Source organism: Salvelinus fontinalis, chromosome 30 (genome assembly GCF_029448725.1).
Source record: "Salvelinus fontinalis isolate EN_2023a chromosome 30, ASM2944872v1, whole genome shotgun sequence".
Taxonomy (NCBI): Eukaryota; Metazoa; Chordata; class Actinopteri; order Salmoniformes; family Salmonidae; genus Salvelinus; species Salvelinus fontinalis.
In genome coordinates this window covers 10,553,330-10,567,384 of record NC_074694.1, presented here as the reverse complement: position 1 = coordinate 10,567,384, position 14,055 = coordinate 10,553,330, and the positions used below count along the sequence as shown (strand labels likewise).

Here is a 14,055-nt window from a genome sequence, read left to right as displayed (position 1 = left end):
GTATCCTTTGGAGACATGCTCACACATGACAGAGTTCTTTGAATAATTGAATTGCAAACAACAAAGAATCCAAAGAACTGTCTTTTAAAAATGTGTGTTAGAATATAACACCTTTTGGATCCGTGTTTGGTATCTATGGAACTTGTTCTCTGGTGGGAACTTTGATGCCTTCTAAATGGATGTAGTGTGTAATATATCTCTGTGATAATTTGTCTGTTCAGAGTGAGTCAGACCATCACATCAAGGTGTGACCCGCTCCTAGCAGATGTTGGTTGGTATGATTTAATTGGCCGTGTTGCTCAGATTTGGTCTGTGATTGGTCAACAAATGATTTTAAATACAAACGGTTATAAAAGGAACGATTGACTTTTGTTCTGTTTCTTCTGCTTCTTCTTGGTTCCTGCCCTGTTGTCCTGAGATACACACACACTCTCTCTCTCTCTTTTCTCTCTCAATTTTCAATTTAAGGGGCTTTATTGGCACAGGAAACACATGTTTACATTGCCAAAGCAAGTGAAATAGATAATAAACAAAAGTGAAATAAACAATATAAAATGAACACTACAGGAGTGATTCATGGTGACATCCACTCGCTGCACAGCTGGCTTTGAGCATTCATTCATGGTTTATTTGAACAATGAAAACACTAAGGTCAACGTGCAACATAAGTCAACTGAGATTTATTGTATGTGTCCCAAATGGCAGCATATTCCCTATATAGTGCACTACTTTTGACCAGAGCCCTATAGGCCCATGGTAAAAGTAGTGCACTATAAAGGGAATATGCTGCCATTTGGTACACAGCCTAACAGAAGACTATTTATTGTATTAAAGGCGTGGCATGATTAGTCCCACATATAGGATTCCGCCACATCTACACAACCTTGGGACTACCAATGGGAGTGCAGGTTAGGTTTTTCACCTGCATTTTAATACACACACTTACTGGGTAGGTCCAGCTTCCTAACGCTCATTACATTTGAATTATGAGGAAGAGGGAAAGAACAAGAGAGACTTCTAGATACGGAATGGATAAATGAAAGATACAAGGAGAGCAAGAGAGGGAGAGAGAGACATTGAGAGGTTGAAAAAGGGAGCTGCAGAGTGGATATAGTGAAAGTAAAGGGAGTCAGACTAATTAAAGTCAGTAAGTATGGATTCAGAGCGTGGTACCACAGCGACAGCCGACACCATGGTCCCCGGAAGTCAGTGCCAGGACTCTGGTACCACAGCGACAGCCGACACCATGGTCCCCGGAAGTCAGTGCCAGGACTCTGGTACCACAGCGACAGCCGACACCATGGTCCCCGGAAGTCAGTGCCAGGACTCTGGTACCACAGCGACAGCCGACACCATGGTCCCCGGAAGTCAGTGCCAGGAGTCTGGTACCACAGCGACAGCCGACACCATGGTCCCCGGAAGTCAGTGCCAGGACTCTGGTACCACAGCGACAGCCGACAACATAGACCCTGGAAGTCAGTGCCAGGAGTCTGGTACCACTGCGACAGCCGACAACATAGACCCTGGAAGTCAGTGCAAGGCTGAGGAGGAAGAGGAGGGATCCGGAAACCATACGCACCCAGACCCAGTCCCGGTGTGGGCCCCCAGTGGGAGACGGCTGCTCTCTGGGCTCCTGGGCCTCAACGTTGTCCTCCTTGGGGCAGCTCTGGTAGCTGGCCAGGCCTTCAACCCTCAGGTTAAAGAAATATGAAACAAGACCAGCACTCACTTGGGATAAAATGTGCAATTAAGCGTTGTTTTAATTTTCTCTAATGAACTCATAGCAACATGTCCTAATAGTCTGTGCACTGGCACACTGTATGTTACAGCTTGAGCATTCCTCTTTGCATGTGTGGTCCCTTAACTGAGACTTCAACCCTCAGGGCCTCAGGCACCAGGAGCCCCAGGTCTTCATGTTGCTGCTGATGGGCCTCAGCCTGGCCTGGATGCTGTGGTACCTACTCTGGGCCAGGAAGAAACCTGGGATATGCCCACATAAAGACCACCATGCTGGGGGAATCACCGTCACAGGTAGATTATTATTTGGACTATAAATTGTACCTTCTTGTATTATACTTATGACAAAATGTTACTCTGTTTTCCTGAGCTATTTTACTTCATGTTCGTATTCTTGTCTTTTATCATTTCTAATTGTTGTTGCATTGTCGAGAAGGAACCTACAAGAAAGTATTTAATTGGACGGTGTATACCTAGTGTATCCTGTACATACAACTCATAAAACTTGAAACTCGAAACTTGGAGTTATATTTACGGTACTTTAGGGTTTGTTACTTTAGGGTTTGAACAGACAGATAGAAACACATGTCATGGATTATGCCTTATAGGATACTTATGTAGTATTTATTTGAATAAGAAACTGGGGGAAATTGTAGCTATATAATGCAGGGGTGCAACTTTAGCTGGGGACGGAGGTTGTGCTTTCGGACCATGCGGACGCCTCCAAGCTGTCAGGTAGGAGGTTTGGAATGTTTATCTGACCGGACAAAAAAAAATATATAGATACAATTCAAGTTATATGAGATCAAATCCAGACAGGAACTATTATTTTAGCAGCTGACTTAAATTATACATTTAAATTATACATATAAATTATACATTTAAATTATACATATAAATTATACATTTATATATTATACATTTAAATGATACATTTATGAATTATACATTTAAATGATACATTTATAAATGATACATATAAATTATACATTTATAAATGATACATTCATGAATTATACATTTATAAATTATACATTTAAACTATACATTCAATAAGGTTGACAGATGTAGTATATAAAAAAGGCAATTTTAGGAAGCCTATAAAGAGGCTGAAAAAACCTCCACAAATGATTTACAGGACACTTGGAGGAAATTATTCCTAAATGCAAAAGACTATTCCATTTTTTTCTCAAAGTAAGAAAAGCTATTTAAGCATTGACTACATTTTAGTTTCCCAAAATGCACTCAACAATTTACTGGATAAAAAAAAAAAGAATGATATAGTGATATCGGATCATTCTCCGGTGTCATGTTTAATTTCACCAATAGAAAATACACTTAAGTGACAACATTTGGAGAATCAAAAGAACTCATCTTCTGGATCCGTAATGTCTTAAATAAATAAACGAAAAAATGAAAACCTTTACCATTACAAACGTAGACGTAGACAGAGAAAAGCCGACTTGGGACGCCTTTAAGGCATACGTTAGGGGGGGTGATAATCTCATACTTGGCAAACGTTTCATCTGATTTAGAAATTAAAATGAAAGAAAAAGACAAGGAAATCCCTATCTTAGAAAAAGGCCATCAAAAAAATATTTACAAGATAAAGAATAAAATAAAATTGATGGCTTTCTTTTGAAGAGAGCCAACAACTACAGCATGCTAATTAATGGTAAATAAACCTGGGAAATATCTCACAGCCGTCACAAAACGAATACACACTGAACCAGTTATAATCTTCAAAGATAAAGATAGAAAAGTGGTCATTCAGAAACAACGCGACTAATTACCATTTCAAAAAGCTTCTGTGAAAATGTTTATCAATCAGAATGAAACGACAATTGGACGGATCCTACAGCCTTCTTAGACTCAACAACTCTGAAGCAACTATCAGCAGACAGAAAATGATCACTAAAAACAGAGATCACCCAAGAAGAAATATTAGATCCTGTTAAAACATTTGCATGGAGAAAAACCCAAGGAATGGATGGCTTGCCCATAGAATACATACCTCACTCAATTCAGTAGTTCCTAGTTCCATGCATCAAACGGGTATTTCACTTATATTAAAACCAGAAAAATCTGGAAGGTCCCCTGCTGAATATAGACCCATAAGTTTAATAAATTGTGACATTAAATAAAAACAAAGCTTATAAGCAATAGAATGGCAAGAGTCCTACCAGACTTGACACATATCAATCAAACCGGATTTATTACAAATAGACACAAACAAATATAAGAACATGTTTCAGTTTAATACAATACGCAAAAAAAAAATAAGATATTGATTTATCAATAATGGCTGTTGATGCCGAAAATTCTTTTGACTGTCTTGAATGGCCTTTTCTATTCAACACTTTGGAAGCGTTCAACTTTCCAGCTGAGTTAATACATTATATAGACATGTTGCATGAATGTCCTAAAGCAAAAATATACACAAATAATACATTATCTGATGAAATTGCTTTAGACAGGTGCACAAGACAGGAATGTGCCCTTTCCCCCTTCTGTTTGCACTGGCAATTGAACCGCTTGCAGAAAGAATTAGACAGGACCCAAACGTAACAGCTATCAGTATTGGTAAACATTAATTTAAACTACACATATTTGCAGATGATATCCGGATATACCTGACCAATATTGAAAACTCAATGCCCCCTTCGCTAAAAATATTTTTTTAGAATATAAAAAAAATCTCAGGATATAAAATGTACGTGGAAATAATAAACCAAATAATGGCAATAGGGGAAGAAAATGTGTTTTACTAATTCTCTACAGCAATCCTTTAAGTCGACCACAGAAAATACTAAATACTTAGGATGCTTAATAAGTGACAACAAACAACAAATATATAACGATAACTTTATTCTATTACTCCACCATATGAAAGCAGAACTAATTACATTTTATAATCTACCTCATAAATCTTACAGGTAGAATAAAACTCTTTAGAAGGGCATGGCTGCCAAAGTTTTTGTATTTATTTTCGGGGATACCAATCACCCCACTGAAGAATATTTCCAGTTATAGCAAACTTTATGGGGGCATATTAAAATGCATATAATAAAAAGGAAAGTTTTACATCAACCTACTGTAAGTCTGAGGTTGGTTTTAACCTTCCAGGCTTGGAACTGTATCAACTTGCCACCCAGGACTTTTACTTGCCAGATATAGTTAAATACACTAAAGAGGAACAATGGGTACATACAGTGCTTTCGGGAAAGTATTCAGACCCCTTAACTTTTTCCACATTTTGTTACGTTACAGCATTGTTCTAAAATTGATCTTATACATTTTTTCCCCTCACCAATCTACACACAATACCCCATAATGACAAAGTGAAAACAGGTTTTTAGCCATTTTTGCAAATGTATTCCAAATAAAAACAGAAATACCTTATTTACATAAGTATTCAGTCCCTTTGCTATGAGACTCAGAGAAATTGAGCTCAGGTGAATCCTGTTTCCATTGATCATCCTTGAGATGTTTCTACAACTTGATTGGAGTCCACCTGTGGTAAATTCAATTGATTGGACATGATTTAGAAAGGCCCACACCTGTCTATATAAGGTCCCACAGTTGACAGTGCATGTCAGAGCAAAAACCAAGCCAGGAGGTCGAATAAGTTATCTGTAGAGCTCAGACAGGATTGTGTCACAGATCTGGGGAAGGGTACCAAAACATTTCTGAAGCATTGAAGGTCCCCAAGAACACAGTGGCCTCCATAATTCTTAAATGGAAGAAGTTTGGAACCACCAAGACCCTTCTAGAGCTGGCTGCCCGGCCAAACTGAGCAATCGGGGGAGAAGGGCCTTGGTCAAGGAGGTAACCAAGAACCCGATGTTCACTCTGAAAGAGCTCCAGAGTTCCTCTGTGGAGATGGGAGAACCTTCCAGAAGAACAACCAACTCTGCAGCACTCCACCAATCAGGCCTTTATGGTAGAGTGGCCAGACAAAAGCCACTCCTCAGTAAAAGGCACATGAAGGCCTGTGGGGATGTTTTTCAGAGGCAGGCACTGGGAGATTAGTTTGGATCGAAGGAAAGATTAACAGAGCAAAATACAGAGAGATCCTTGATAAAAACCTGCCCCAGAGTCCCCAGGAACTCAGACTGGGGCGAAGTTTAAAAAACAAAATGGAAGAAAATGAAAAGTATTCTACAAGAACCAATATCACTTCCTAAAAACACAACCCTATGGAACAATCCTTGGTTAACTTTTCAGAAATCCCCCATAAATGTATCCACATGGAAAACTAAAGGCATAGAAACTATAAATGACTTGTTAACAGGAAATAAATGTATTTCCATGACATAATTAACAAGTAAATTGGACTGACCAATGTAGATAGTTTCAAATACATGCAACTTAAAAGTTACATATCACGAAATGTTGATTTGAAATCTTTTTTGACATCAGAGCAACCTGGAGGGAATCTTACTTGAGTTAGAAAATGATGTTCATATGATAGGTAAGATGTACAAAACCTCGCAGAGAGCCTATCCAACTGACAATCTCTTAGAAAATAATATAAACTATTGGAACCAAGACTTTAAAAGAACTGATGTTGGCACAAGATGGGAGTGAAAGCTGGAGCATAACTAACAAAAATTACAGTTAACAAAAATGTATGCAGTACAAACTAATGTATAGAATGTATAATGTATAAAAAGAGACACATTTCACAAATTCTACAGCACAATGGCAGAGTCAAAATGAATAATGACTCAATCCATGCTTCCTGGGAATGCTATAAAGTCCGGAAGTTCTGGGCGGAGCTAGAAAATTGGCTGTGAGAAGTATTATACTGTGATCTTACTTTTAATCCATCTGTCTGCATATTTCAAGACATGGTGTATGGGGGTATAGTGAGATACCCAATGGGTTGAATGTTTCTCTACTCTCATCTAGAAAAAACGTATACTGAAAACATGGAAATCAATCAATCCGCCATTATTAACACAATGGAAAAATGGAATGATTTAGTATTTAAATAATGAAAATGCTTGGGCTACAAAGAGAAACAAAATGGTGCAGTTTCAGGCCATGTGTGTCACGGATCCCTGCAGAACTTTCATTACACACACCTGGCCCCCGATTCCCAGTCATTAGGACTTGTATAAGTGAGCCCTTGGTTTACCATTGTCCTGTTGATTATTGTTACAATGTCCGTTGGTGCGTGTGAGTACCTGTGCTGTGTGTTTTGGGCTTTCGTGCCATTGTGGATTGCGCAGATGATTACGGGTCTCGTCCCGTGTGTTAATCATTGTGCCCTTGTGTTATTTATTCGAGGTTCTCCTCGCTCTTTTGGTTGGGTTTCAACCCTGTGTTTTGTATCGTGTTTGTTTGGTTTTCGTCCCGTGCAGCACGCTGTAATTTGGGTCAAACAAACAACAACTATTACATATTCCTGCACCTCTCTCCCGACCCATTTATACCAACGTGACAATGTGGCGGAGGGTGATGGGGTGTGTGCTAGTGGGCCTGGGCAGGTGTGATGTAGTTGTTTGAATGTCTATGCTTTTGTATTGTTTATATAAATATATATATTTTTTTTTAAAACATCTAATGTTATATATATTGTCTGTCATCCCAGAATAAAAGACTTGCATGAGCTCCAGTAGCATCATATCCAACCCTGCTGATTGGTTGCCTTGGTTAGGAGTCAGAACTAGAATGGTACACCTGCACTCATTTCCATCATCCGTCCATAAATGCTTTACAGTGATTGAATGCAGGTTGGGTCGTTGTAATTCAATAGGGACAATCAATTCAATGAGGGTGGCTTCTATATTGTGACAGATTGTAGTTAGTCATTCTATCAGATATCTATGAGACGTCTCTAATGGCACCCTGTTCCCATAGGGCTCTCGTCAAAACGAGTGCCCTACATAGGGAATAGGATAGCATGTGGGACACAACTCTAAACTAAAACTTCTGTTTCTGGTTGACCTCTGACCCCCCCTTGCCATGTCAGTGGTCCTGATGCTGTTTGCCGCCTTCAGTCTCCTGATGCATCTCTTCAAGATGGGTTACTATGTCATGATGAAGGAGTGTAAGCCGGTTGCTAAAGTCCTTGCCCCCTTCATCGAGGCTCCCTTTCTTGGCCTACAGGTAGTCATCAATCATTGGCTTTTGTTTGGACTATTTTCAATGCATTTTCATTTGATTGAACCTTTATTTAAAGCAGGTTAGTCATATCTCTTTGGTAATAGAGACCTGTATTGAACCTATATTCTAAACTGGTATTGACTTGGACAATGTAATTTCCTTAACATTTGAATGAATGTCTTTTCGTAGACCTATTTGCTCTGGGCTCACTCCAAAGACTGTATTCACAAGCACAAGATCATTACCAGGTGCATGCCTCTCAATTTCATTTACAAAAACATTTACCATCATCTTGTTGTTATTGGAGAGAACTATGGTATTTGCATTGACTAAAGGAACCAATAGGGACCTATACATTACAAAGCAAACAGGTAATAATGGGATTGCTGGTGTTTGTGAATGCTTGAACCCCTTTGTTGCTTATTGTGTGATTTTATGTGTTTATTTGTAGCTTATTGTTATGCAATTTTATGTGTTTATTTCAGAGTGAATCATCCATACATCTCATTTCATATTGTTATGTAATACATTTGAACTGTGATATGTGTGTGTGTTTCTGCTGCCACGCCAGGTCTGGGCTGATGGTTACTCTGAGCGCAGATCTGTTGCTGTGGCTGAACGCGGTGACAGAAGACACCGTTCATCTGGAGATAGAGATGGAGAAGGAGGACGGCCGCGCCACATATCGCAGCGCAGATAGCTCTGACTCAGGTATATACCGTAGTACATCCTTACACAACTAAAACACATTTATGTACGTTTTATCACAATGAAAGTAGGTAAACTGTGCTTGCCCACTAGTCAGACAATTTGGATGACCTACAACTGAATTATAAAGATGTTAACAATATCGAATGTTATTACTACTGTATACTATGAAGAAATGATTCATCAACCTGTCTGATTTCCTTTCAGCAGGGCTGAGAAATGCAACGTTATGCAAGTGCAGTGCAGACACAGTGTGCCTGTTCTTCAGGAAGGGTTATGAAGTCCTGTATCCCTTCAACATGGAGTACTACTTGATGGCAGGCTGCATGCTTTATGTGATGTGGAAGAATGTGGGCAGGCGTATGAGCCCTGGGTCAATACCCCACCATGCCCAGAAGATTACCCTACGCATCGTCCACGAAGGTGGGATCCTATTCGGGCCGTTGTTCGGGGGTCTGGTCCTTATAGCTGGGGTGGTTGTGTTCATCCTGTATCAAGTTTGGGTGAACCGAGGCCAGCACCGACACACTGCGTTTCTGATATTCTACGGCTACCATCTAGCTGTGATGCCCATCATGTCCCTCTGCTCCCTGGCTGGCCTGTTGGTCCATAAGCTGGAGAGGAGGGCAGATGAGAGGGGAAATAACCCCACGCGTAGCCTGGATGTGGCCCTCCTGGTTGGGGCAGCCCTGGGCCAGCTTGCCCTGTCCTATTTCTCGCTGGTGGCTGCTCTGGCTGTGGGGCCTAGCGGACCACTGGGAAGCCTGGACCTTTCCTACTCCCTCCTCAGCCTGTTGGAGCTCCTGCTGCAGAATGTCTTCATCATCAATGGCCTCCACCGACACCCCAACCTGGCCCTCACCAAGGGGGAAGGAAAGGAGCGGAGCAGCATACTCATGGCAAGTCACTCTTCTTCTTCTTCTTCAATTTCATGGTTCAAGTAATGTTGACGACTCCAATTCCCTCTGGCCAAGGCTGATTTTCCTACTAAATTGCTTTAATTAAAATATGAGAACAACAAATATGTATTCATCCAGCCATCTTTACTTCATAACTTTCAGTGCCCTGAGATAGCACCACACTGTATCATTACAATCTGAAGTATAGTCACACTTTTATCTATAGTAATACATTGACAATGTGACCCCTCTCATGTGCCAAAGCAGAAGAGGAAGAACATGGAGAATACAAATGACAGGAATAAAGTAGAAGGAGCGATGTCTCTATTGGAGAGGGGAAAGGCAGTGACAGCACCACCTGGTGGCCAAGTCAAGGAAGGACAACAGACCTGGTACAAAAGAGTCACACAGGAGATCTGTGCCTTCCTCATTCTCTCCAATATCATGGTGAGTGACGCCAAGGCTATTACGTCTGTGATCTTGTAATATCATGTTACACAGTATTTACCTAGCCTGGTGGCAGATCTGTTGGTGCTTGCTCTTATGCTTTGTCCTTGGAGCACATACAGATCTGGGATCAGGCTAGTATTCACACCCTATCCCTTTTCCAATGTAATGTCATTTAATTTGTCCCCCTATCTTTTCTCTCTCCCTTCTCCTCAGCTGTGGATGATCCCAGCGTTTGGAGCCCACCCCCAGTTTGAGAACGGCCTGGGGAAGCAGTTCTTTGGCTTCTCTGCCTGGTTTGTCCTTGTCAACCTGGTTCAGCCTCTGGGAGTCTTCTACAGGATGCACTCTGTGGGGGCCCTGATGGAGCTCCTCATCACTGGCTGAGCTCCTATCCTCTCCCCCACCCCCCTCCCCCGTTCTCTTCTCTGCCTGGTTTATCTTGGTCAACCTGGTTCAGCCTCTGGGAGTCTTCTACAGGGGGGCCCTGATGGAGCCCCTCATCACTGCCTGAGGGATAGGAACCACAACACTGACAAACTGCTCCCCTCTGGGACATAAGGCCACAATGAGCTCCCTCCACCTTTTCATATCCTTGGGTGAAATGTTGTGCCGACTGACTACTAGTGACTAGCTAAATATCACATTTCTGTAAAGATGAGACATGTAAACATTTCTCTGTTGACATTAAAAACATGTGTACTTTGATTCGTAATACATTATTTATTACATGTGATATGTTTCCGGTACTTTGAAAATATTGACATAATGAAATCAGACACAGAATACAACAGCATTTGCCTGCAGTTCAAAAGCCAATACATACATTCCAGAGATATCACTTCTTGTCTCAGTTAGTCAGTTCACGGAGGTCCCGGTCAGTCCCCAGGTCTGTCAGTCAGTTCACGGAGGTCCCGGTCAGTCCCCAGGTCTGTCAGTCAGTTCACGGAGGACCCGGTCAGTCCCCAGGTCTCAGTCAGTCAGTTCACGGAGGTCCCGGTCAGTCCCCAGGTCTCAGTCAGTCAGTTCACGGAGGTCCCGGTCAGTCCCCAGGTCAGTTAGTCAGTTCACGGAGGTCCCGGTCAGTCCCCAGGTCTCAGTCAGTTCAGAGTTCCCGGTCAGTCCCCAAGTCTCAGTCAGTCAGTTCAGAGGTCTCAGTCAGTTCACGGAGGTCCCGGTCAGTCCCCAGGTCTCTGTCAGTCAGTTCACGGAGGTCCCGGTCAGTCCCCAGGTCTCAGTCAGTTCAGAGTTCCCGGTCAGTCCCCAGGTCTCAGTCAGTCAGTTCACAGAGGTCCCGGTTAGTCCCCAGGTCTCAGTCAGTCAGTCCCCAGGTCTCAGTCAGTCAGTTCACGGAGGTCCCGGTCAGTCCCCAGGTCTCAGTCAGTCAGTCCCCAGGTCTCAGTCAGTCAGTTCAGAGGTCCCGGTCAGTCCCCAGGTCTCAGTCAGTCAGTTCACGGAGGTCCCGGTCAGTCCCCAGGTCTCAGTCAGTCAGTCCCCAGGTCTCAGTCAGTCAGTTCAGAGGTCCCGGTCAGTCCCCAGGTCTCAGTCAGTCAGTTCACGGAGGTCCCGGTCAGTCCCCAGGTCTCAGTCAGTCAGTCCCCAGGTCTCAGTCAGTCAGTTCAGAGGTCCCGGTCAGTCCCCAGGTCTCAGTCAGTCAGTTCAGAGGTCCCGGTCAGTCCCCAGGTCTCAGTCAGTCAGTCAGTTCAGAGGTCCCGGTCAGTCCCCAGGTCTCAGTCAGTCAGTCCCCAGGTCTCAGTCAGTCAGTTCAGAGGTCCCGGTCAGTCCCCAGGTCTCTCTCTAGTCTCTCTCAGTCAATCTCTATTTCACACTCTTCCAAAATGAAAAGGAACTTTACTGTGATAAAAAGGGATACCAAAAAAATTTAACTTTCCGTAAAAACATTTCAAGAATAGAAACTGAAAATAATAAGTACAATAAATCTTAATCTAAAACAAACATTTAAACAATCTTAAGTAACATATACACTATCGTTCAAAAGTTTGGGGACACGTAGAAATGTCCTTGTTTTTAAGAGAAAAGCACATTCTTTGTCCATTTAAATAAGATCAGTTTGATCAGAAATATAGTGTAGACATTGTTAATGTTGTAAATGACTATTGAAATTGGAAACGGCTGATTTTGAATGGAATATTTACATAGGCGTACAGAGGTCCATTATCAGCAACCATCACTCCTGTGTTCCAATGGAACTTTGTGTTAGTTTATCATTTTTAAAAAGGCTAATTGATCATTAGAAAACCCTTTTGCAATTATGTTAGCACAGCTGAAATCTGTTGTCCTGATTAAAAAAGCAATAAATAAAACTGACCTTTAGACTAGTTGAGTATCTGGAGCATCAGCATTTGTGGGTTCGATTACAGGCTCAAAATGGCCAGAAACAAAGAACTTTCTTCTGAAACTCGTCAGTCTATTCCTGTTCTGAGAAATTAAGGCTATTCCATGCGAGAAATTGCCAAGAAACTGAAGATCTCGTACAACGCAGTGTACTACTCCCTTCACAGAACAGAGCAAACTGGCTCTGTTCTCTGGCTCTGCTGCTCTTTTAAACGGTATTGTTGGATAGGGGCCTGTAAGTAAGCATTTCACTGTAAGGTCTACACCTGTTATATTCGATGCATGTAACTAATACCATTTGATGCTCCAGATACTCCCAATACTTAGTCTAACGAACGACAGTTTTATTGCTTTTTTAAATCAGACCAACCGTTTTCAGCTGTGCTAACATAATTGCAAAATGGTTTTCTAATGATCAATTAGCCTTTTTAAAAATGATAAACTTGGATTAGCTAACACAACGTGCCATTGGAACACAGGATTGATGGTTGCTGATAATGGGCCTCTGTACGCCTATGTAGATATTCCATTAAAAAAATCAGCCGTTTCCAGCTACAATAGTCATTTACAACATTAACAATGTCTACACTGTATTTCTGATCAATCTGATGTTATTTTAAATGGACAAAAAAAAGAGGTTATTTTTATTTTTTAAACAAGGACATTTCTAAGTGACCCCAAACTTATGTACGGAGGTGTACATACAGTAGTGTCTACATGTATTTGTTTGGCAAAAAAATAAAAAATACACATCAAGTTAAATGAAGGAATATACCCTTGGAAAGCTGCCAATACATGACTAGAAGAGGGTTAATATGGCAGATCTTCTGGCAGTTGTAGTAGCAGACAGCTTGTAGGAAAAGTGGTTTAGTGACAGTGGTTTGTTACATGTTCTACGTGTTGGCACTTCGCAATAAACAAAATAGAGAAAACAAACAGTGTAAATTCCTGTTTTCTAGAACAGGTGTGTCTGGTGAAAATCCTCAACCTCCTCTTCCACACTTCTGTTCAGGTTTGAAAATGGCAGTTGGTGATAGAGCGGTTGGTGGTTCCGAGGGCGAACCAGCCAGTCCAGAGAGACGTTTTCTGCTTCCCAAATGGCGTTCTACCCCCTATGTAGTGCACTACTTTTTACAGGGGCCCATAGGGCTCGTCAAAAGTAGTGCACTATGAACAGGATAGGGTGCCATTTGGGTCGCAATCGTAGAGACCTGTTCACCAGCTCCACTTAGATCCTCTGAATCTCAAACAGTCTGACGTCAGTGTCATACCAGATCGGGGGATCCACATTACTACGGTAACAACAAGAGTCATTGTTAATAAAGATAAGATTTGAGTGACCATGACAACCACCACCTGTACTTCATGGAATAAGTGACTCTGTCAGTTGGTGTGGCTGACCAACAGCTGGGGGCCCGTTTCCTAGACCTGGCTGGGGGCCCGGTTCCTAGACCTGGCTGGGGGCCCGGTTCCTAGACCTGGCTGGGGGCCTGTTCCAGAAAGCTGGATCAATAAGTTAGCCAGATGACTAAAATTGCTTGAAATATCTTTATATTTCTCAAAATGGAGTTAATGTACACTGCTCAAAAAAATAAAGGGAACACTTAAACAACACAATGTAACTCCAAGTCAATCACACTTCTGTGAAATCAAACTGTCCACTTAGGAAGCAACACTGATTGACAATAAATTTCACATGCTGTTGTGCAAATGGAATAGACAGAAAGTGGAAATTATAGGCAATTAGCAAGACACCCCCAAAAAAAGAGTGTTTCAGCAGGTGGTGACCACAGAC

The 14,055-nt window shown here is 41.8% G+C and overlaps 2 protein-coding genes across 4 annotated transcripts in view; one reads left to right on the top strand and one right to left on the bottom strand.

Annotated features, from left to right (window-relative positions):
* The first annotated feature begins 1,153 nt into the window (after positions 1–1,153).
* On the top strand, positions 1,154–10,292 carry LOC129828474 (proton channel OTOP3-like). The gene is made up of 9 exons (XM_055889506.1): positions 1,154–1,339; positions 1,541–1,696; positions 1,884–2,031; positions 7,718–7,854; positions 8,041–8,099; positions 8,423–8,562; positions 8,767–9,458; positions 9,726–9,905; positions 10,122–10,292. The coding sequence occupies exons 1-9, from the start codon at positions 1,154–1,156 to the stop codon at positions 10,290–10,292; spliced, it is 1,869 nt and encodes a 622-aa protein (XP_055745481.1).
* Positions 10,293–12,704: 2,412 nt separating this feature from the next.
* The window catches only part of LOC129828617 (protein HID1-like), a 34,042-nt gene continuing 32,691 nt past the window's right edge, over positions 12,705–14,055 (bottom strand). For all 3 annotated transcript variants that reach the window (XM_055889700.1, XM_055889701.1, XM_055889702.1), the window contains one exon: positions 12,705–13,552. In XM_055889700.1, the coding sequence (XP_055745675.1) occupies positions 13,489–13,552 (64 nt within the window). In that variant the 3' untranslated portion in view covers positions 12,705–13,488. The remainder of the gene's footprint in view (positions 13,553–14,055) is intronic.